Source organism: Protopterus annectens, chromosome 6.part0 (assembly GCF_019279795.1).
Source record: "Protopterus annectens isolate FY-2018-M chromosome 6.part0, PAN1.0, whole genome shotgun sequence".
Taxonomy (NCBI): Eukaryota; Metazoa; Chordata; order Ceratodontiformes; family Protopteridae; genus Protopterus; species Protopterus annectens.
Window position 1 is genome coordinate 75,201,865 of NC_056737.1, and position 25,808 is coordinate 75,227,672.

The 25,808-nt window shown below is 41.3% G+C and overlaps 1 protein-coding gene across 1 annotated transcript in view; it reads right to left on the reverse strand.

Moving 5' to 3' along the window:
- Window positions 1-19,994: 19,994 nt before the first annotated feature.
- MLH3 (mutL homolog 3) overlaps window positions 19,995-25,808 on the reverse strand; it is a 415,885-nt gene continuing 410,071 nt past the window's right edge. The window contains exon 5 of the mRNA XM_044073460.1: window positions 19,995-20,120. Coding sequence (XP_043929395.1) covers window positions 19,995-20,120 — 126 coding nt within the window. The remainder of the gene's footprint in view (window positions 20,121-25,808) is intronic.

Genomic DNA, 25,808 nt, shown 5'->3' on the forward strand with positions numbered 1-25,808 from the left:
GTTCTGGACCTATGCGGTCCGTCTCCGTCTTCATCTTTACATTTTTTTTAGAAGATCGGTAGTCGGATGGCTAATCAAAGCCATTTTGGAATACGGAGAATGATAGCAAAAGAATTTAGTGACAAAGATAGCCCGATGATGAAAGTGTTCGGGCGTTAAGGTACAAAACTGACAGCGATGGACGTTGTGGTTTGGGCCTAAACAAGTGACGAAGTAAGAATGAAAATCTCTGTGAGGTATTTGCTTTCCACAGGCAAGACAATTGTTAACTTTTTCTGACATTGGTTAGAGCAAGAAAGAAGGATCCCCACTGTGGTACTTAGTTTTAGAAGACTTCAGGATTACAAACTCGAAAACGAAAATTTCAGGTAGCGGCCGACCGGCACTTGCGAACTACTTCTGGCTCCTCGGCAAGAAAGACTGATGTAATGGCGTCGGCTGCCTGTTTTATACCCCTGACGACCTGATGTCTTGCAAGAAGTGACAGCATCCGACGCAGAAATCTTAAGACTCTGGTATTCGGGCTGAATGATGGCTACCTGTAGGCAGATAACCCAAGTGTGATGACTGCAACAGTGAAACACGAAGAACATCTGGTGGTTAAGGACACCACATACACAAGTGCTGTAGATATAGCTAATCTACTGGATGACAGATTTATCAAAAACTTCTCCCCTCTGTCTCCCCATCAGTAAATCAGGGCATCCCCAGTACCTGCCCCCCACCCTTTATCTCTAGGGAACAGGTCATCACTGCCCTCTCAAAGGTAAAAAATACTGCCTCCATGGGACCTGTTAACATCCCAGGCTGCATCCTACATGAACTTGCAGCACCATTAGACAACCTATTCAACCAAAGCCTGAGTACCTGCTTTGTCTCAGCCAAGTGGAGGACAGCCACTGTCATCCCTTTACACAAAGGTGGAGCATTCATCGATCCAGGCAATTAAAAACCCATCAGCCTAACTAGCCTGATCTCCAAGGCCATGGAATGGATTATCACAGACCTCATTAACAGGGACATAGGCAACCCCCAAACACTCGACCCCACACAGTTTGGATTTGTCAAGGGGAGGTCATGTCTGTTAAATCTGGTCAACTTCTTTGAGACAGTCACCAAAGCCATGGACGAGAGGAAGACGGTGCACACGGCCTACCTTAACCTGGCCACAGCCTTCAACACTATTCCCCACTCAGGCATAGCATATAAACTCTCTCAATTAGGCCTCATCCCATGTGTTACCAGATGAGTAGCAAAGTGGCTCACTGATAGAGCCTACCTAATCAAAATAAGGGAAGCCACCTCAAGCAGTAGACTCATAATGAGCGGCGTACCCCAGCGATTGGTCTTGGGGTCTCTGTTATTTAGAATATACTTCTCTGAAGTGCAGGCCAAAACCAGTGGACTACGGCTGACCAGGTTTGCAGATGACTGCAAGCTTGGTGCAGTCATCAATTTTCCAAGTGATGTGGACACCCTCCAAGAGGGTCTCACCCCAAACAAATGACTGGTACCAGAAACATGGCCTCAAGCTGAATATCAAAAAATGCAACATCACCCCCTTTGGGGAGAGTGACATCCCCACATATCACATTAATAACAACATCCTACATACAAAATCAGTACTGAGGGATTTGGGCACCCAGGTTAATAGCAACCTGACTTTTGACCACTATGTTGCTTCTGTTGTACGGAAAGCTTTCTGCATGGCCCACCTCATAAGTAATGGTATCTCATCCAGGGACAAAGAGGTCATAAGATCCCTGTATTCTTCCCTTATAAGGCCAATTTTTGAGTACAACGCCCCCTTCGGCATGTACCTCGCAAAGCACATGCAGCAGCTGGAGAGACCACAGAGGTTCCTCACCAGGAGAATCCAGGGCCTCAAACACCTACCCTATACAAATAGGCTAAAAGCCCTGTCCCTCTACTCAGTTTGACACAGACTTCTCAGAGGTGACTTCTGTCTGGCATACAAAGCAATCTCAGACCCAAGCCTTGATGGGACTGCTGCATATCCGCAAGTCAAGCTCCACTCAAGCTACCCGTACGTGCAACCTCAACCTGGTCTGTGATATCAATAGGACTTGTTGGCGGGACAAATTTGTGTCCCAGAGACTGCCCCATCTGTGGAATAGACTCCCTCACCATGTCAAACAGAGTACTTCATTATCCCTTTTTAAGCGCAACCTGGATAACTGGATGGGAAACGGAAAATACACTCCTGGGATTCCACTGATGTCCCTGCTGGACAGGGGCTCTGGGTGCTGACTTGTCTAAACATGGGCTAAACTCTTGGATAGGCTTATAAGGGCCTCAGGGCCAATAGCCTAGTAACCTATGAGCAACTGGACAGGTGAAGGTCTTGGTTACAGTCAGGGTATCCCAGAAGGCTCTGTCCTATGCCCTTACTTCTTTAGATTGTATCTTTCAGACCTATCTTTTTCATAGGAGGTGTTCTACAGTCTGTATGTATTTCACTTGAAATTGGGTAAACTGATTACACTGTTAGAGATACAGGTCTGCAAAAGAACTTGACTAGATTGATCATCTGGACACAGGAGAATAATATGCTGATAAATACACAAAAACTAAGCATATGAGATTTGGAAGACAAACTGAAAGATGAATATTTAATACAGCACACACTGACTGAAACTGTAGACTCATTTAAGGACCTGGTTATATGGGTAGATCAAGCCTTGAGTTTGTCTAATCATATCAACCAATTGGTTGATTATAGTTATAAAACTATATGTTATATAAAAAGATTTATAAAGTCTAGGAAATCAGAAATGATGAAGTCTTTGTTAATTACATTAGACCCACACTTGAGTATGAAATAACAATATGGAAACCTTATAAGAAAACAAGCACGGATAAACTGGAAAGAGTACAGCAAAAATATACCACGGGCATCCATGGATGTGAAAACTTAGATTCCGAAATACTAAAATATCTGAACTTGTAGAGTGTCTCTTACAGATATTTAAGAGAAGATCCTATTCAGGTATATAAGGCATTTAGAGACAATGACCTCTGGGAATGTTAGGGGTTATTAGAAACAGTAGAGAATCATCAGACAACCTATATAGGGGCCGAATGGAGACATGATAAATCAGCAAGCAAAGGAGAGTAATATTGCTGGAAATGAATTTCTCCTCAACTCTTGGTATGTATCTTCACAAGATGGACCCTGTTTTTTCACAAAATCTCACTAAGATGACACTGAGATATAGACCATATTTTATACAGCATGCATCATGGACAGAAGTAGGTTAAACAATAAAAAAGACATCTGGGGTGCACAAGTCCAAGGATAAAAAAAGTATGCAATCCTGTTAGGCACACTAGTGCCAGGAATGGAAAAAATAACAGTGCAAAATCCCCAAGCCATGGAAACATTCTTACAATGGGATTAGGCCAGGCTCATGGGGGAGGAAGGTCCCCCTGTTGTAGAAGGTAGTAGTAGTCTACAAAAACTCATAGGCTAAAAAAGAGCCATAAAGATGATGGAGTGGATATTGAGGGTAAGAAAGAAATTGTGTATTGTTACTATTATGCAAGAAGCCCAGAATTTCCAGGCAGAAGATAAACAAAAAGATTAGGAGAGACATTAGAGGAAAGAAAAATACTTGCACAAGAAAAAGTGTTAAAAGCTTCAAATGCAAATTTGTGTTCATTAATACAACATATTTATGAAAAACATTATATAGATCAAGACACTTTGGGCTGTTTGGAAACTGATGTGACTGAGGAGGAAGTGTAAATATATAAAGAACAAAATCTACAGATTTTTAAAAGGTATAAACAAAGAAATATGGACATCTGAAAGAAAGAGAGATCTGAAATGGTGCAAAATTTATGCAATGGAGAAAGTCAGATTAATCAATACAAAAAACTGCCCCAAAGATATTAGAACATAAATACAGGCAAAGGCATCTATATATGGAAAATTTCACAATACAAAAATATGTTCACAAACAGGGAACATAGAACAGAAGATTAGTAAAGTAGAAGTTAGAAAAATAGAAAAGAAAATAATGGAATACTTGTAAAGTGAAGGATTAAGTGTAGAAAGTCTAACACGTTAGATCACAGCATGATGGAATAAGATATCTGAAGAAGAAATATGGGCATGGGAAAGAACAAGAGATTTAATATGGTGTGATATTTATGCAGAGAAAGCAAAACTAATCAATTGAAAAAGAGCAACACCAAAGATATCTGAAGAGAAAATACAGTCAAAGGCATCTGGAAATGGAAAACTTACAGTACAAAAAATAAGAAAACAAAGAGGAAAAGCAGAAAAGAGAATTAGTAATGAAAAAGTTAAAGAAATAGAAACTGAGGTTATGGATTACCTGCGAAGCGAAGGATTTAGTGTATAAAATCTAATTATGTTAACACCATGGCAAGATAGAGCAATATATCCCCAAATTAAGGATAACCCTCTAGTGTTGGAAACATCTGATAAGTTGCTATATAAAGATACAATGGAGCCTTCCATAGGAAACCAGTACAAAAGTCTAGCTGCAGTTGCACAGCAAGGGAAGGAATAGGAAACTGTGGCAACTCTGACACAGTCAATGTTGTGGAGTGATAGGCCAGTGAGTTCCCATTTGAAAGAGCAATGGATGACAGGATGAAACTGAATAGAATGTGGCACAGGAAGATGCTCTGGAACTTTCTGCAGAATGCCCACAAAGAATGTGCCCTCAGTTTGGAAGAAAATGACCTAATAGAGATGGACAGACATATTAAGATCAATGAAAGAAATAGACTACAGAAAGTCAATAAAACCCAAAAAGTTAGAAGTTTGATAAAACCAATGAACACAGTAATTAGGACTGCTCATAGAAAATCATGCGATATAACAGAAGTAAACAGGACATATTACTGTACAAATAAATTAATAACCGATAAAGTCTTAGCACAAAAACACAGGGCAGTAAGGGAAACGAAGGGGAGAAATCAAATTTCATTATGGAAGTATTAAATAGAGAAAACTATAAAGTAATAAAGACAAGAAGTGTCACTGCTGGATGAGTATAGAAGAGGGAACAGCAACAAAAATACTCAGAAAGACAGACATGATAAAAGCAATGCATAGTATCAGAAAAGTCAGGATCTATTGAGCACTATCGCAAATAATAAACAAAATATCAGCACAGGAAGAAAGACGTAGACGATATGCAGATAAATATAAAGGAAAAGTACAAATAAGTAATTTGATGAACCAAAAAGTTTTATAGAGAATTAGGAAACAAAGCAAAAGGAATTGACACCACAAAAAAAAAATAGATACATTTTGGTGAAATATCTATGAAGATCCTGTGGAACATAAAGATAATGAATGGATAGAAGTACAAGAAAGAATAAGAAGTTCAAATGTACAGGATATGAAATGGCATGACATAACGGCCAGAGAAAATGAAACAAAGTTAAGAAAAGCTCCTAAATGGACAACCTCAGGCCCAGATGCAGTACCTAACTTCTGGATAAAAGTATTAACATATTCACATGAAGATTTAGCCATGGGGAAGAACTATTTACATGCGCACCCTGAACAGACATCAGCCTGGTTAACAGGACAAAATACTCCTACTTAAAAGCGAACCTGCAAGCTATCCTACAAACTATAGACAAATAGGTTAATAGGTTGGTACCAGGCTAACGGTCCTAGAGCCTATACAAGCCTAGCCATAACAACTCCCTGGCTATTTCTTCCCATTTATTTCCCTGGACCCCTGTCTAGCAGGGCAACTGACGTGATCCCCGGGGTGAATTTCCTATCTCCCATCCAATCGTCAAGGTTCCTTTTGAAGAGGGCCAAAGAGGCGCTCTGCTTGACATGTATGGGAAGTCTATTCCAGAGTCTGGGGAGTCCCTGGGTCAGGAACCTATCCCTCCAGCATGTTTTGTTCATTGTGATGACAAGGTTTAGATCCCTGGAGTGTGCGTCTCTGAGGGATTGGGATTTCTTTAAGTGTAGCATGTCCAACAGCTCTGGGTTTGACATGGCCTTGTATGTTAAGCAGAGATCGCCTCTGAGTAGACGATATGCGACAGAGTATAGGTGTTGTTGTTTTTAGATGGTCAGCATATGGCATCTGCTTTAGGCCTGTGATTCTTTTAGTGAGGTATTTCTGCGGCCTTTCCAGTTGTTGCAGATGTCTTGAGAGGTACATGCCAAATGGGGCGTTGTATTCTACAATGGGTCTAATGAGGGATGAGTACAGTGGGACAATGACCTCCCTTTTTTCTGGATGAAAACCCCTTAGTGATGAGGTGCACCACACAGAAGGATTTCCTGACTGTTGTGGCGATGTGGTTACCGAAGGAGAGACCACTGTCCACCTATGTCCCTAAGTCTCTTATCACACTTTCAGTGTTTAGTGTACTGCCACCTATGTGGTAATTCAAGGGTACATGTTTTTTCCCAAAGGGGATAACTATACATTTCTTGGCATTAAGCTTGAGCCTATGGCTCTGGCACCAAGCATCTGTTTCTGTAAGGCCCTTTTGTAGAATATCCACATCATTTAGGGATTCAATAATTGCTCCCAGTTTGCAGTCATCTGCGAACTTTGTTAGCCAGAGTCCCTTAGTGTTGGCCTGTACTTCAGAGAAGTAGATGCCAAACAAGAGCGGTCCCAGGACTGAACCCTGAGGTACTCCATGTGTCACTTGTCTGGAGCTGGATTTGGAGTCTGCTACATTTACAGTGTGGGTTCTGTCAGTAAGCCAGTTGGCAACCCATTGAGTGACGTAGGGATTAATGCCAAGCTTAGTATGTTTATCTATGATTCCAGAGTGGGGGATGGTGTCAAAGGCCTTGGTGAGGTCCAGATAGGCTGTGTGAACCACCTTACCCTTGTCCACGGCTCTGGAGACTGATTCGAAGAAGTCAATCAGGTTCAGGAGACAAGATCGGCCCTTCAGAAACCCAAACTGCATGGGGTCCAGTGTTTGAAGGTTGCCAATGTCTTTATTTACAAGTTCCATGATAATACATTCAATGGCCTTGCAGATCAGGCTCGTCAGACTGATGGGGTGGTAGTTCTCGGGATACAAGTTGGATCCTCCCTTGTGGAGTGGGATAACTTTAGCTGTGCGCCACTCAGTGGGCACGAAGCCTGAGGTGAGGCTATGATTAAACATGACACTTAGGTGAGGTGCCAGTTCATTCTGTAGTTCATGTAGTACACAGTCTGGGATGTTGTCTGGTCCTATGGATGCTGCATTCTTAGCTTAGGAGAGTGTTTTTTTTTTACCTGTGTGGCCATTACCGGAAATTGGCAATCTTTTGGTATTGGGATGGGCACTTTAGGGGGTGAGAGGGGAGTGAAGCTGGCACTGAATCGATCTGCCAGGATATTGGCAATATCCTTGGGATCAGTATACTTAATGCAATTCTGTTGTAGCTCAGAGCAGATCTGAGCATTGCCATTGAGATTACTGACATAGCTATAAAATGCCTTGTGGTTGTCTTTGGAATCTTTGGCAATTTTATTTTTGTAACTAGCTTCGGAGGATTTTATGAGGGATCTCAGCTTCTTACTGAGGCTGGTAAGGGAGTACTTTGCATCCTGGGATTTTCCTCTTTTTTGCACCAGTTTCTTCCTTTTGTTGTAAAATTTGTTTATGGCAAGGGACTACCAGATTGGCTTCCTTTTTTTAGAGGAGAGCATCTTGGTTCTATTGGGGATGGCACAATTCATGCACAAGTGGATGTGTTCATACAGTGCCTTAGTGTTGGATTCAGCAGTCGAACTTTTAGTTTCCGTCTGCATGGGTGTCATGAAGTTTGTCACTTCTGACTTGAGTAGCATGAAGTTGGCTTTGTAGAAGTTTTTTACAGAGGTTTCCTTACTGGGGGGTGGGATGTGGATGTCAAGGGTGATTAGGTTATGGTCAGACCTGACCAACGAGGGGGTGACCACAGGTGTGGAGCATCGATTTCCCATGTTGGTAATGACCAGGTCTAGGATATTGGAGCCCCTGGTGGGACTAAGGATTAGTTAATCCAGGGCTTTGGAATTTATGAATTTCATGAACCATTGGGCAAAGGTGTTGGTACACGAGTAGTTTTCCCAGTTAATGGCGGGGTAGTTGAAATCACCCAGTATTAGGGTGTTTGGTTCTATCTTAATATTTTCCAGTATGTTTAGAAAGGTGTAGTGAGAATCTTGGGGCATGGTGGGGGATCTGTAGCAAGCTACAATTTGGATTGCAGTCTTACCTAGTGTTAGTTGCACCTGGAGAATTACAGACGCATTGTGTTGGGCAACTAGCCTGGTGTTGTGAATATCCTTGGTGAATATGGACACTATTCCACATTTAGTGTTTCGGTCCTGGTTTGTTGTCCGAAAAATGTGGTACGAGTTGTAGGCTGGTATTGCAGGGGTGCTCTCTGGAGCCTTGAACCAGGTCTCAGTTACTGCACAGATATCGATGTTCCATTTTTAGGAGTGCCTCGAGAGAGTGCATTTTGAGGTTTAGACTTCTAACATTGAGTAGCATTACCTTCAGATTTTGCATGCTTGTATCTGTTACGGTGGTGATTTTGTCCTTTGAACTTTGCCTAAAAAAGGCACTACAGGTGTGGCAAGAGCCTTAGCCAGTAACCTGAATCCCAGGGGCGACACATGCAGACCATCTCTGGCAAAGCATAGTGGTCTGTCAGTTATGTCGTTCCAGGCAGACAGATACTGGATCCCCTTTGAATGACACCAGAAGCTTAACCAATTGTTGGAAGTCAATCATTTTGTCCTTATACTGTGGTATCATTCTGGGCGAAGGCAGGATGCTATTTAGGGCTAGGGTCATACCTGCCTGGGCCACATGATCCGAGAGCTCTTCCATGTCTCTTTTCATATGGTCCATGGAGGTACATCTCAAGTCATTCACTCCAACATGGACAATGACAGAGTCATATTTGTACTTGTTGTGGAATGACTTCAGTGCATGCGTTATGTGGCGGATCCTGCCACCTGACAGGCCGCTGACTGTAATTTTCTCCTTGTTCAGCCTGGTAAGTGGGACATCAGTGTGCCTGACTACAGAGTCACCCAAGACTGAAGTGTTGGGTACGTTGTCTTGCCTTAGGGGCTGTTGTTGGGTGGCACAATGGTGTTGTGAGCTATGTGACACTTCGGTTGTGACTGGTGTTTGTTTGAGTTTTAGCTTCAGACAGCATTGTCAGAAGGTCAGCCTTCTGACAATGTATAAACTATATACTGGAATTGTTGCTGACAGAGTTTACAGTCATTCAGAACAAAATTCAATCATGGCAATAGAACAAAAAGATAACAGACAAAAGTCATATGGAACAAAGGATCATTTGCTGTTACTTAAAATCAAAATGGAGAACTGTGAAAAGGGGAAGAATCTAAGTATGGTATGGACAGACTACAATAAAGCACTTGAAACTATCCCACATTTATGGATAAAAGAGTGCTTAAATATGTATAAGATACACCCTACACTGATCAATTACATTACAATGACTATGAAACAGTGGCAAACCACTTTGCAGTTAAGCCATGATAAAGGACAAATTATTATTCCAGGGATAAAAATTCAAAGGGGATATTCCAGGGTGACTGTTACCTCTGCTCCTTTGCCTTGCCCTTAACCCATTAAGCTGTCTACTTAACAGATTAGATCATGACTACAACTTGGCTCCCAGAAAACAACAAAGTGTAAAGACTTACCTTTTTGTGGATGATTTAAAACTGTATAGCTCACTAGATGAGGAACTGAAAGCACAACTGTAAGTGGTCAAAATGTTTTCAGATGATATAAGAATATCATTTGGTTAAGATAAATGTGCAAAAGCAACCTTTAAAGCAGGAAAGTTGCAGAAATGTGATATAAATGAACTTGAGCAAGAGGGATTGTACAAATATCTGGGAAGTGATGAAGGATCAGCAATAAAACATGAACAAATGCAAATAAAACTAGCAAGGAATATTTTACAAGGCTAACATTAATCCCGAAAACAAAGCTGACATCTAGGAACAAAGTCCAAGGTATAAACCAATTTGCTCTTCCTGCCTAACTTTGAGCTTTGGAGTGACGAACTGGCCCCAAAAGGTGCTGGATCGGTTGGACAGGAAAAGGAGGAGGAGGTTTCATGTTTATCAAACAATTTATAAAAATTATGTATACCAAGGCTACAAATTCTCCATTCTGAAGGAGGTATGGGCCTTCCCAAAAATTAATTACATGTATACATCTGCAATTTTAGGACTGTATACATATCTGTGAACTTCACAAGATCCAAACATAGCGACATTTTTAAAACATGAGGAAAATAAGTCTCAGATGACTTCCCTGCTTAGTTTAGCAGAAGCATATCGGTGTCAAGCCGGAATGGAACTCAAATCAGAAGTAGATAAAAATCAGGCAGCAACTGAATGTACCAAAAAAAAAAAAAACCACAAAAGGAAGAATATAAGGTCAAGGATCAGGTAAAAAGGCAAGAAATGTGAAAAATGCATAAATATAGTTGCAAGTATACAAAACACTTGGAACACCCTCATGTTGATCAGCATCAAATTCAGGAATGGTTACGGACAAGTGAATTTAAACCAAAAGACAAAAGGTTAATAATATTGGTGGCCCGAGATTGTAAACCAATATGTGAATAGTAAACTAAGTCCATTGAACACATGGGAGAAACAGACAAATGTAGGTTTTGTAAAATAGAATTGGAAACAGTCACACATCTTGCTGCTTGTTGTGATAGGAGGACTGTATACTAAAAAGACATAATAATATGACAAGACACTTGCACTGGTGATTGTGCAATCATTAGAATATTGAAGTAGCTGAAAAACATTGTAAACATGAGCCACAAAGCATTATAGAAAATGTTTATTTCACATCACCCTTTACCAACAGTTCAAAAAATAGATGCGAGAAAAACAGATATAATAGTCCATGGAAAGAAGACAAAACTAGCATTGATCATTGAAATTGCTATACCCAGTGACTACAATGTGTATACAGACAGACACAAAGTCATAAAATACTAGGATTTGCAGGGAAAAATTAGGGCAATGAGGAAGAAGGATACCCAGACCGTTCCAGTAATAGTAGGAGTAATGGGTCTTATAAAAAATAATTTACAAGTGTACTTGGATATGTTACCTAATTCCATATGAACTGCAGGAGTCGTCAATACTAGGCACATTGTGGATTCTGTGAAGAACACTTCTGGCGAACATAAAAGACTGAAACAATATTAATGTCATGAACTTTAATCATACTTTGACTTAGGAATGGGGTCCATTCCCGTCATGGTATTAGAAACCCAAAAGACCTGGAGAAATTAGAGAGAGCGAGATTATACAGATATATAGGAATAAGAGAAGTGCTAATTGTTTCTCTGAGAGACAGTAGCTGACACATGGAATAGATTAGCAGATTACATTAAAGCAGGCACTAGTTTAGATACTTTTAAGAACAGCCTCCTGGACACTTATTATGGGAACAGCTGTTCTAGTATATTGACAGACTAGAAAAGCATTAATCATAGGATCATGCCTGTGCTTCAAATATTTGTTTGTATGTATGTATTCATGCATGTATGTATGTACCTATGTATGCATGTAAATGGGCTTTTAAAAATTTTAACACATGGAGTTTCCTTTCAATACAGCTTTCTAATCTGTGTGAGATTGCAGTACAGTGGGGATCGAGGAATTTGCCCATTACACACTATAGTGTGATCTCGGAGTTGATATAATTAATTAGCCAAGGGGTGTGGGGACACAAAAGGACTTGCCATCCTCCTAAAAAACAATGCTTTTCTTTGTTTTATTTTTTCCACTAGCCTGGTTTGTGAGCATCTGATGTTCAACGTTTTTATTTTTTGATCTATGGATATATATTCATACATATCTATATATCTTTCTCCCTCTCTCTGTATATGTATGTATGTATATATATATGTATATATATATATATATATATATATATATATATATATATATATATAAGCTGCCTTGGATTTTTTACTGGCAGTAGCAATATGATAAGAAGGAATGAGAGAGGTAAAGAGATTAAATAGTTATGTCAAAAAAACATGATGCAACAAATAATTCTGAGGGGATAATACTTTGTTCACCTGAAGGGCTGTACAAATTTTATTTATGCTTTCTTCTCCACTTATCCTGCCAGATGATGAAAATAACAAAATGAGAAGTTATGTACCTACCATAACGTTCCATGTTAGTTGTCTTCTCTCGCCTTCTTTCTTGCTGGATGGGTTCGAAGCCGATCCTCGGCTCCGACTCGGCCACTTACTAAAGCTCGAGAGCTAATTTTACCGGCTCGAGGCAACCCTATATCCCATGATGCAAGGCGATGACTACCCAGATCTCATTTGGTAGCTAAGGAAATTATGCAATATATTCCTCCAACTGGAGAGGAGGAGGAAGAGGTAATAATAATAATAATAATCCCCCGAAAAAGATCAACCTGATCTAGTGACACTAGAAAGCTGATTAGTTGGAAAAATTGGATCAAGACTCTTAAGGGAAGAGGAACAATCTTCTCGGTCTGACCAGGCTAGGGAGATGGTGGGCGGGAAGCAAGAAAGAAGGCGAGAGAAGACAACTAACATGGAACGTTATGGTAGGTACATAGCTTCTCAATGTTAAGTTGTCAATCTCGCCTTCATTCTTGCTGGATGGGACCGCGTCCCTAGCGCCTCTATCCTGGGTGGCTCAATGGAACAGACTCTTGAGAATGGTGGAACCAAAATTCGCTCTGTCTCTGGAGGCCAAGTCTAATTTGTAATGTGAAACAAAGGTATGAGGAGAGGCCCATGTGGCTGCTGCACAAATAGTGTCTATTGGAAATCTAGCCTGAAAAGCTTTAGATGTAGCTAGAGCTCTGGTAGAATGGGCTTTTGGCCTAGAAATCAACTCTTTACCTCTGAGCTGATAAATGCAAGTAATCACAGAAGACAGCCATCTAGATAGAGTTACCTTGGATACTGGAAGGCCTTTCCTGTTCTCTGCATAGGATAAAAACAGTTGATCAGATTTCCTAAAATGTTTGGTTCTGTACAGATAATATCTGAGTTGGCGGTGAACATCGAGATAATGTAGTTTTTGTTCCGCTGTATTAGAATAATTTGGGAAAAAAACTGGAAGATCAACAGATTGATTTAAGTTCGTCTGCGATGCCACTTTGGGTAAGAAAGACGGATTAGTCCTTAGAGAAACTCTGTCTTTGTGGAAGATTAAGTAGGGAGGACGAATGCAGAGGGCATGAAGCTCAGATACTCTCCTGGCAGAAGTAACGGCGACTAGAAAGAGTGTCTTCCAAGAAAGAAATTTCAATGAACAGGTAGCCGCAGGTTCGAAAGGGGGAAGAATCAAGGATGTTAAAATTAAATTTAGATCCCACTGTGGTAGGGGGTCTCTAATCAGAGGTTTAAGTAAAAATATACCTCTAAGGAATGCCTTGCAAAGTTTATGTGACATGATGTTGTGGTCCAACAAGCCTATATGAAAATTTGAAATGGCTGTCAGCTGAACTTTTACTGTGGAGGAAGAAGATCCTGAATGAAAAATCTCGGCTAGGAAGTCTAAGACCGAATGAATCGGAGCAGAAAAGGGATCTATATTCCTAGCTTTTGCCCAGAAGGAGAAACGTTGCCATTTACTAGTGTAAATCCTTCTGGTGGAAGATTTAAGGGAAGCTACTATGATATCCTGGACGGGATTAGAAATCATAGGAAGCCTGGCTAGGAATGGAAGTGGAGCAACCAAGCAGTGAGGTTGAGAGAAGGTATGGACTGGTGCAGCTGCCCCGACTGGTGGGTCAGAAGATCTGGAACCGGGTCCAGATGCCATGGCTGTACCAAAAGATAACGATGTAGGAACGGAAACCATATCTGTCAAGGCCAATAAGGGGCAATGAGAATCAACTTGGCTCTCAAGGCGGTTGCTTTCTGAATTACTTGTGGTATCAGAGGGAAAGGCATAAAGAAGTCCCCGGGGCCAATCTTGGATTAGAGCGTCTCTGGGGGGATGGCCTGGAAGGGGGAAGAGAGAGAAGAAGTCGGGGCATTTGCTGTTTTGAGGGGGTAGCAAAAAGATTGCAGCAAGGAAGGTCCCACTTCTGAAAAATCTCTTCCGTCACAGATTGTTTGAGAGACCACTCGTGAGGCATGAGAATAGCTCTGCTCAACCTGTCCGCTATGATGTTGGATTTCCCGGGGATATGCGTTGCTATCAGAAACCGCTCAGAGGAGATTGCCCACTGCCAAAGTCTGAGTGCCTCTCAACACAGTGGATAGGACTTGGTTCCGCCCTGCTTGTTGATATACCACACTACGGACATATTGTCTGTTTGGACTGCAATAGTTCCCAGGGGAAGAGAGTCGTGGAGGGCTTGCAACGTTAAAAGCACTGCTTTCATCTCCAGGACATTTATGTGCAGGTGGCATTCGAAAGGTTGCCAAGTGCCATGGACCATCCTGCCCTGATAATGCCCCCCCACCCGATCAGGGAGGCGTCCGATGTAACCGTGGCGATCGGGGCGGGAGGAACAAAGGGTCTGCCCTGATGGACTTGAGGGGACAATATCCACCAGGTCAGATGCCTTTTGAAAATTGGAGTTATTATGATCCTGTGATGCATGGGAAGTTGTTGAAAGGACCATTGGGCGAACAGCATCCATTGTAGGAGACGCATGTAAAAGCAGGCAAGGGGAAGAAGTGTTATGGCGGCCGCCATAAGACCCAATACTTTCAGAGCAAATCTGGCCTGAATTTTGTTGCTGAGAAGAATCACATGGATGTGGTTTTGAATATCCAAGATCCTTTGGTCTGTTAACCTTGCTGAAAGTTGTACGGTGTCCAATTTGGCGCCTATAAAGGTAATAGACTGACAAGGCGACAAAGCAGATTTTTCGAAATTTATAGAAATCCCTAGCCCTCTGCAAATGTGAATGGTGTAATCTCTGGCTTGGAGAAGTTGATGCCTGGTGGTGGCAGTGAGGAGCCAGTCGTCTAGATATGGAAACACCTGGAATCCTTGACGTCTCAGGTGAGCCGTAACCACTGCCATACATTTGGTGAACACTCTGGGGGCTGTAGTGAGTCCAAATGGCAGGGCTCTGAATTGGAAGTGACTGGCCCCCAGCCGAAAGTGGAGAAACCTTCTGGAATGCCTGTGAATTTTTATGTGATAGTATGCATCCTGAAGGTCCACCGAGCACATCCAATTGTCCTTGCCCAGAAAGGGTAGAATGGACTGAAGCGTGACCATCCGGAATCTTGTTTTCTTTACAAACTTGTTTAGTTTGCTGAGATCTAATATTGGTCTCCAGTCCCTGTCTTTTTGGTACTAAAAGAACCTTGAGTAGATTCCGGATCCTATTTGGTCTGCTGGGACTGGCTGGATGGCTCTTTTTGCTAGCAGTTTTGATATCTCTGGTACTGCTAGTTCCCTTAGACCGGGTGGAACGTCTGGAAGGGTTCCCTTTTGCTGAACTGGGGTTTGAATAAAGGGAATTTGGTAACCCTCGGATATAATCGACTGTACCCATTTGTCTTGAGAAAGGGAAAGTCAGGCTCTTGGGTACAGCGATAATCTTCCCCCGACTGCCTCCGAAGGTGGACAATCGGGCAACATCTCAGGGATGCTGGAAGGGTTTGTCAAAGAGAGGCTCCCTGCTACCCGGATTCTGCGGACCCCCTCTGCCTCTAGGGCAGCGTCTGTTGTTGTTACCCCCTCTGCCTCTGGGGGTAAACTGACCTCGTGCGTCAGGCGTGACTCCTTGAGATTTGCGGAACCACATTTTCCCTCCCTTCTGACCTTTTGGGTAAGGTCTTGAAGGGGTGGAGAAACGGACTCCTACGGCAGAAAGAGTCTTGCCATCTTGTTCGCATCTAGTCAAGGTGTCTTTCACTTGAGGTGCGAACAAGGTCGAACCATCAAAAGTAGAATTTGTGAAGGACGCCTTGAAGGGGTCTGCAAAATTACAAAGCCACATCCAGGGTTGACGCCTTAAAGCCACTCCTGTACCTGCGGCCCTACTCGCTCCATCGGCTGCATATGAAATGAGCCGCATGGAGGCATTAACAATAGAGTTTAGGATTCCTAGCTGTGTGTTAATTTTATCCTGGGACCCAGCAGCTGACGGATCCTGTAAAACTTCTCCCAACTCTTTAAGAACATCTCTTTGAAGGCGGGTGAAGTGACACAAGTAATTCAGAGATCGCATGGCAAAGGTTGCTGAAGAAAAAATCCGCTTGCCGTACCTATCCATAGTCCTGGAATCCTTGTTAGGAGGATGGACAGGTACTGAAGGATCAGCTAGTTCCTTCTTGGTGGCTGCAGCCACCACCATGGCATCAACCGGGACACCTTTTGTCAAATATTGCCTATCAGGTGGGGCCGTGATGAATTTAGAAGGCCTCCGAGGAATGGGTTCCACCGAATCCGGGGCCATCCACGCCTTCTGAGCCACCACGTCCATAAGAGGGTCAAAAGGCGGAGACACCCAGGAGGTGGAAGGTCGAGACCCAAACGTCTCCAGGTATACTGACTTGTCCTCGGAAGGATTAAGGGAAGGCCAGTTCCCCCTCTGCTTAAGGAGTTCAAGGATGTCTGAGAAAGAGACATCCTCAGAGGGGGACCTTGGGGATCCCTCCGACTCATCCAAGTCAGTATCGGATGTAATAGACTCGGGGGAGTCTAGATGTTTACTCTTACATGTCCTCTAACGCGGAGGTTCACCTGATGGGTCAGGAGAAGCCTCGGAAGAGGAAGATATTCTCAATGGGGAAACCTGAGGCGTTGGATCTCTGGGTCCGGGAGCAAGACAGTGGGAAGAGACGTCAGCAGGCACTGTAGTGGGAGGAGCTGATGGAACTGACCGTTGACTACGCCCTGGGGCTAGTACACTCCTCATCACCTCGAAGGCTCCCCCGTCAGAGAGGCCAGAAGGCTCCCGCTCTGAAGAGATAGGAACCCCAGGCCGCACCGACAGGGACGGCTCCGAGGCCGATGTCGGGGCTGAGCTCACCAGCGCCGAAGCTCCGAGAGGGAGAACGGGGTCGGACAAGGGTCTGATGCCACTCGCCCCCTCGGAGCCGACGAGAGAGACCAGACGCCCGGATCCCTCCAATGAAGGCCTCAAGGAGGAAATCGGAGCAGAGGACAACGGAGCCGAAGGGGGGATGGCATCGGCTCCGAAGTCACAACAGTCACGGCTCTGAGGAGCTCCGGCTCTGAGCTCTGTAAGAGAGTTGAAGGAGGAATGTTAGGTGGATGTGTGATAGCTACTGTCTGTTGAGACGGGCTATGGAGCATTTGGGCCAATGCCTGAGACTTTAATAGTCTACTCACCACTCTCTCAAGGTCGTGGTCGGACAGCCTGGACGACCGAGAAGACCGGCTCCGATGGCTCCGCTCCGAGAGCAGGGGTGATCTCGGAGCCGAATGTATCGACTCCAACGAAGGGGATCTTGATCTCTTTTTTGAGATAGGTGGAGCCGAGGATACGTCAGCTCCAGCCGGAGCCGACACTGAGTGCCCAGATTTAGCAGCATCGGCGCCGGATGGAGCCGATACTGTAGCTTGTGACATAGAAGGATCGGATGCAGCCGGAGCCGATCTCGACACAGAAGGCGAACCAGTAGCCGATGGCTTAGGACTTGGAGCCGAAGGCTTAACTGGTTTCGAGGGCTTCCCGGAGCCGACTTAGTCGGGGAGCTCTCAGGCTTTAATAAGCCCCTCAGTATTAATTTATTTCTGTGCTCCTGCAGGACTCTTGGGCTGAAGGCATGACAGATAGCACAAGAGTCCTGCAGGTGCAGAGGTCCCAGGCAGTAAACACAAGTAGTGTGACCGTCTGTCAGAGACATCTTCTGACAGCACGAGTCACACTTCTTGAAGCCTGAGACCTTTGTGTCTTTCGACATAACTGTGTCGAGGAACCACTAAGTAACAAACAAAAAGCACAGACACACACACAATAAACACCCAATCCAATAATAAAAAATTTAAACAGGGATACAAACACACTCAAACACTACACAGAATCCCTAACAGAAAATTAGGAAAGTGGGGAGGCTTAAGGCCTAACTTAGGGGAAGGGATAAATAACTAGAAAAATAGGGAACACTAATGGGAATAGGGTTAAACTAATTGTTAAGCGTTTACACAACAACAGTAGTGACTAAAACTAAAGGGGTGAGACTAAAAGTCTGAATTTAGAAAAAACTTACTAGGAGCCGGTAAAAAAAGCACCTCGCAAGCGAAAGCAGCAAACAAGATCTGGGTAGTCATCGCCTTGCATCATGGGATATACGGTTGCCTCGAGCCGGTAAAATTAGCTCTCGAGCTTTAGTAAGTGGCCGAGTCGGAGCCGAGGATCGGCTCCGAACCCATCCAGCAAGAATGAAGGCGAGATTGACAACTTACCATCTTCTATTTGTATTCTGCTGAATAAATTTGTAAAGTGTTTGCAACAGCAAGCAAAGAATGCACATGTGAAAACCAGAAATGTAAAGTAAACTAACAAAGCCTTAACATTAGCATACTTTTACTCCTTTAAATGATTTTTATGTGCCATGGCTTGTACGGTGTATGTTTATCTTGTAATTCTTTCTCTGTTTTTCTCTCAAGCTCTCTCTAATTCTCCCACAATTCTGTTGCAGTTTGCTTGCAAACCAAGTCAGCCTCTAGCTTTGACAAATGCTTGTCAGAGATTCTGACCACAGATATCAAGAAGTCTTAAGTTAACACTCTTTCTAACATTACCAACAGATGTAAATGGAGTTGGCTGTGCACTTAAGCGATAACAAGTTGTGAGCAAGTTTGCAACATCTTCCCAGGGTATCTGGAGCAGTACTGTCAAAAACCTCTACCTAGCATACTGTGACAATGACTAAGCCATTCAACATTTCCAACATGTCACCTGAAAATGGGGGGGGGGAATTAAAATATCTTACTGAAATTACAAAAGTCAATTAAGCCAATGCTGTCATAAACCGACTTTTCACCTCTTGTGAGGACAACTAAAATTTAAAAGGATTTAGCATGCCCATCATGTTATCTTAACCTGTCAGATCTCAATGAGTTAAAAAAAATATATCATTACTTCAAGTCACAGTCACTAATGTCCCATCCAATTAGGTATTTTGTACTGCTCTTTACCACCTCCTAATCTCCACTGACAATCTAACCCTAACCCTCACTGATCCATTCTCCAAGGACAGTGTGTTCAGGAAGCGGAATTCAGAATCATATGTCACTGTTGCTCTCCTTGTGTGCCAACAAGATGGGTGTGGTGGTTGCTGTGCTCAACCCATACTGAGGCTTGAGCTTCCTCACATCTGCTGTGCCGAGCTAGACAGCAATGCTCTCTTCAGCAAGCTTGTATCCCAACAGGTCTCACTCCTGCAAAAGTGTGCATATTAAATTTCTCCAAGTGTGTGTGTGTGTGGGGGGGGCAGCACAAGACATTTGCTCACAACCTCTCAGGATAATAAACACAAGTTGTCTCGGCAATTTTCAGGGCTTCAGCCCTCTACAACCAGAAACTGGCTTCAAGTACCAAGTTTACACTATAAATATTAGAATAAACCCAACCTATCAAAAGCTAGGGTGATTTCTGACTGCAGCTTATAACTGGTCACAGAAAGAAAATGGGTACAAACTCAATGAGTGGTCATTTCTAACTATAACAATGAGTTCAGCATAATTTTCTGAACTAAATGGTAATAGAAGGAAAAGGAAAAAACTCAGTATGGGGTCAATTATGGCTGTAACTTACAACTGCTCACAGAAAAGAACAAAGTACAAACTCAGTATGTGGTTATTTTTGACTGTAGCTAACAAATAGTCATAGAAAGAAATAAGGTACAAACTCAGTGTGGGGTCATTTCTAACTATAATTTGTAACTGATCACATAAAGAAAATAGTACAAACTAAGTGCGTGGTCATTTTTAATAAAGTTATAACTGGTCACAGAGAAGAACAGAGTGCAACCAATGTGGAGAACTCCCACCTGATACAGGATCTGCTACACTCCTTGTCTTGACTAAGCAGGCAATGAATTTAGTGTCCACCTGCTGAAGAACCTGCAATGCAATCAGAGTGACTAGTTACAAATAAGGAATAATCATGCTGACCAACAGAAAATATCACAGTGAACAATTACAAACAAGGAGTAATCATGCTGGCCAACAGAAAATGTAATCACAGCTACCAATCACAAATAAGGAATAATCATGCTGAACAATGAAAGCAGTATAACCTGACACCTTGGAAATACAGATCAGAATTTGTCATGTCAGCAATGTCAATAACAAACAATTGACTGCCAATGATTTATTTATTTTATTTTACATTTGTTAACCGGGCTAGTCTAGCTGGATATATTTCCATTTTCAGTAGAGGCCCGAGGAGAAAAGCTCCAATATAAGCACAACAGAATATACAAAACTATATGTACACAATATAAAGGATAAAAGATATAACTGTTAAACAGTGTCAGACAAAGATTGACAAAATCAAATAAGTTGTACAATACATAGGTAAAAAACAGTACAATAGGTAGTATAGGGAATACTATTTTCAGCTCTGTCATTACAGGGAGAAGCTACAGGGTTGAGGAAGAAAAGTGAAAGAGAGCGGTGAGAAGTATAGAATAAAAGGATTAATCAGGATTGCTGCAGGGGCATAACCAATGGATTTTCCGATGTTTTTTGAGGTTTTGTTTAAAAAGAGGCAGAGAAGTAAGGTAAGTTCTATAGGTAAGTGGTTCCACTGTTTACCTACAGTGTTTGAGAACAAGGAATCACCTGCTTTGTTGTTGGACTTTGTTGTGGTGGCTAGAAGTTTGTTAGAGGAGCGTAGTGAATCACGTTTTTTGTAGGGGATGATGAGGTTAGAGAGTACAGGAGTATTGTTAGGTTGGTATAATAGCTTGTAGGCAATGGTGAGTTGTGTATATGCCAGGAGATTTTGTAATTCTAGCCAGCCTAGTTGCAGTAGGTTCAGACAATGATGGGTTCTAAAGGGATTACCAGTAGCAAATCGGGCAATACTATTGTAGGAATTATTTAGTTTGCTAAGGTTATTTTTTTTTAGGTTAGATTAAATGGGTGAGGCATAAAGAAGAGCTGAGATTAAGTGAGGGTGAGCAATTTTGGTTCTTGCTGATTGTGTTAGGAAGGGTTTGATTTTGTATAAGGAGCCAAGTTTTTTGTTTACAGATTTTATAGTGTTATTTATATGACTGTCAAAGTTAAGGTTATTATCAATAGTAATTCCTAGCAGTTTAGTGGGAGGACTTACTGGTAGGTGCAAAGAGTAGGAGCTTTGTTTTCTTAGCATTTAGAAGGAGGCAACGCTTTAAGAACCAGGTCTCAATTATGTTGAATACCTTCTGAGTTGAAGAATGTAGTTCTGAGGGGGAGTTAGCTGAGCATATGATTGTTGAATCGTCTGCATATTGTATACAGGTGGCATGAGGAATTGCTATGTGCAGGTCATTAATGAATAGTGAAAAAAGGAGAGGTCCTAGAATAGAGCCCTGAGGGACTCCAAGGGTGACTGGCAGGAGGGATGAAAGGTTCTGCTCCCAGAGAACTGCTTGTTGTCTATTGCTAAGGTAGGACATGAACCATTGGATAGCCAGAATATCAAGGGAAAGGGACTCTAGAATGTTAATAAGTAGGGTGTGGTTAACCATTGTCAAAAGCTTTTGAGAGATCAATAAAGAGTGCAGATGAGGTGATATTAGTGTTACGATTTTTATTAATGGAATCTGTGAAGGATAAGAGGGCGGTAGTGGTGCTATGAAATGGCCTAAAGCCATGTTGGCAATTAGCGAGAATGTTATGTTAGGTTAAGTGGTCTAAAAGCTGATGGTGAATACATTTCTCCATAATTTTTGCTAGGGGGGATAAAAGGGCTATAGGCCGATAGTTAGAATAATCTTTCGAGTTGCCACCTTTCAATGAGGGTTAATTAAGACACCCTTGCAGAGCAGAAGTACAAGGTTGTTGTGAAAATTGAAAGAAACCAGAAATGTACACAATTAAAACTAATGGATGTCTCAGTCTGGATTACTAATCTAATTCCTGTGTTTTAAGCAGATTTAGCTACCAGAAGACTACACAGCACTGTACATATGCACCCAGGAAAATGACTAAAGTCTTCCTAAAGATGCGGATGAAATGTACATCTTTAACATGATGTCATCACATCTATTAAATCTAAATCCTAATCTAATCTTTGTCAGAGCTGTAGCAAGGGAGTTTGTTGCTCAGGACAACATACCTATTTTGCATTCCCTAGCCCCACCTTTCTGATGATAAAGTTGATTTTATTAATTTACTGTTTCTGTCTTTCATTCTGCAATAGACATAAAAGAAAGGGCGGTAGTGATGAATATGTGATGCCAGTTCTTTGCACCCAGTTCAGAAAGTCATGCTGAACTTACTGTATGTAGGTATTTGAATCTGTGAGTTTGTTCCAGACTATAAACAACTTTACAGGAAATCAAGTCAGTGAGGTGATGTTTAGATCCATGAGGCCATGTGAGAGATGATGATTTTACAGACCTTTTGCTAAAAGCTGGGTACATCTGTCTATTAAGGATCAGATTGTGGAGCTCATTAAATATACAGTCAAGATGGCATCGACTACTTAATGAGATCTTGGTGTTAAAGTTAGCAGTTCCATCCTTCCTTAGTGTCTCACTAGTGAATTATCACAGCAATTAAAAGCTGTTTTGTTTACAGAGATTCATTCTCTGCAGTTATAAAATTCTGTTCCCTCTCAGTTTAATTTCCTACTTGTGGTATTGATGACTGCATAAAGACCCCACATCCTGAGGAAATAACAACCCTAATGGAGATTCTCTGTCACAGCTAATATATCCAAGCACTGATCATACTCCATTCAAGATACAGTAACTCTCAACCCTAAACCTACAACTTTGCACTTTTCAAGGGTAGGTACAGCAGAATGCATCAGAAAAGAAAATTAAATAAAACTACAACACACTGGAAATTGTCACACACTGTTCTGTGTTCTGATTCCATAAAATACATCTCATCAGTACCATTAGCAAAACTGCACAGCATAAGAAACAGTTTACAATTGTCACATGTATTTGTGAAATTAGACATCCCTGTCCTTTTTGCTTACCTAAAATATATTTACCTGCTTGTGGTTTAGTTTTGCTTGATGTGTCCCCACCGGGCTTAGAATGGCCTGCATGCCTGGTGCAATGGCCTCACTGTAAACCTAAAGCAGGTGAATTCCCTCCAATGTACTATGTGCAGACAAATGCTCTCTTCCTGCTCCAAAAGCTGTATAAGGAAATTAGTCCTGTGTACTGACTGTTGGCTTGGAATGCACTGCATGCCTGGTGCAATGGACTGACTGTAAACCTAAAGCAGGTGAATTCTCTCCAATGTAGCACATGCAGACAAATGCTCGCTTCCTGCTCCAAAAGCTGTATAAGGAAGTTAGTCATGTGTACTGACTGTTAAGGTTTGTATAGCTTTATTGGTGAAATGCATTCATGAAGTTGTGGGTTTCTGCCCCCCACCCCCCAAGACTAGCAAGTCCAATGAGGTATTTTAGAGCCACCAGATATTTAAGTGACATTCATTTTCTGCAAATTTCTGAGCTTCCTTAGTTTCACACAGAATTTAGCATTCAGGTTCAGTTACTATAATTACCTTTACAATAAAGTAATGTATTTTTCCCAGTTAAGTAACTAGTTTCAGTAAGATTGTACAAACAGCATTAAAATGAATCCTATCATAAGACCTTTCCAGTAACTAAAGTCACAGATTGTAGGTCTCTTTTTCTTCAAGCAATCCACTTCCAAAACCAGCCTGTCTGGGGCCTTGTCAGGCACTTGGGTCTAGGAATAAAACAGTGTATAAGATCTGCTAACGAGGACTGTGGTGAGCACTTAGGCCTAGAAAAAGGCTGAGGTATTCTGATAAGTCTTTTCCCAGAGTTCTCTATAATTGAGTTTTGCTGAGTATTTTAGCCAGACTTTCAACTTTGCCACGTAACCCTACGGTGGAGAGTTTTTGACATTTTTGGAGCCTTAATAAAAGCTGTTATATGACCAAGTGATATTTTATTGCAAGTCTTGAAAAAGACTGGTTTTTATTAGTCTTCAAAAACACTGTGGTTATGCCCCAAGATATTTCTGGAGTCTTAATGTTACCATAAGGTAGTCTTTAGAATTATGTTTTAGGAGGGGGCGTGGCTAGGATGCTGAACTGATAGCTGCACTTCATTTCAGCTCTCTTACCTCAATACAATTCCTGACAGGAATTTTACAAAATAATATTTAATTTGAAGAAATTTTTATTACTAACTTATTTCTAATAACTCTGAGCATCTATAAGAAAAATTTTATTGTCAGAACTTGAAGAATTCCTGTCAAATTAATTACTGGAAAATCAGCACCAATATCAGCTTTACAGCATGAGTCATCTAAGGAATACAGCACAAGACTCTTCTCTCAAAAAGACCTGCAGTCTCTCATTACAAATATACAGGAACTTACAATAAAAATCGACAAGATGGACAATAAAATAGATACTTTTAAAGAAAAGTGCTCACAACAACTGGAACAGCTTCAAGAAATGTTTACACAGCAGAAAGGACAGATATCACTTATTGAACAGTCATTAAGTGACATTGACACTAGAGTCCAAATAGAAGAACAACAAACTGAATTCTTACTTCAACAGAATACATATTTACTAGAAAAGCTTGATGATATGGAAACACGAACAAGAAGAAATAATATTAGAATATATGGTCTACCAGAAAAATCTGAAGGGGACAATATGATAAACTTTCTTACCACCTGGATACCAGATGTAACAAAAATACCTGAAGCTCTTTCATATGGTATAGAATAGATCACTAGCAGCTTCTGGAAATGCTTCTTCTCCGGTAAGAACAAGCCGAGATCTATAATTGTGAGACTTTTTCTACACAAGATAAAGATCTTATATTAAGAAATGCTTGGGCAAATTCTCCCATCAAATACAATGATTCATTAATAAGATTTGACAATGATTATTCTACAAAGGTGGTTTCAAAAGAAAAGAATTTCTACCAATAAAAACCTTGAAGAAAAAGCAACTGAAAGTCCATCTTTTATTTCCAGCAAGACTGAAAGTTTTTCTACCAAATGGAATAAAAATCTTTGAAACAGTAGATTCAGCAATAAAATACCTTACCAACAACAACATCCTAACACATGAAGAATCTATGGACTGGACAAAGAGAAATGCTGAAGTAAATAATTGGAAAACTGTTGAGCAAAAGAAAAAAAAACTAAAGGACAAATAATCTTACATATGTTATATTCTGTAAAAATCTAAATAATAATACTAACAACAAAAGAAAAGTTCTTACTGTCTTCAAGTTACACCAAAACAGGTACTGTTTTCAATTATATTTTAAATGTCAAAATTAGCATAAATGTAAATACATTTATCTCAAATCACATCAATATACTAAGCATAATTTAAACATTACTCTATTTTTCATTATTATCCATCTATTATTTTCATATTCTTAATCAGAGTAATCAATGCATAATAATGTTCCCAAATAGTTTATTTATTTATTTATTTTCTCTCTTTGTGTTTTGTTGTTTTTATTTTTCTTCTTTTTATTAAATCTTTATTAACTTATAATACTTTAATCAGTATATGGTTATATTGCTTAATAGGTATAGTAATGGCTGCTATATAACTTATTATCAGTTACAT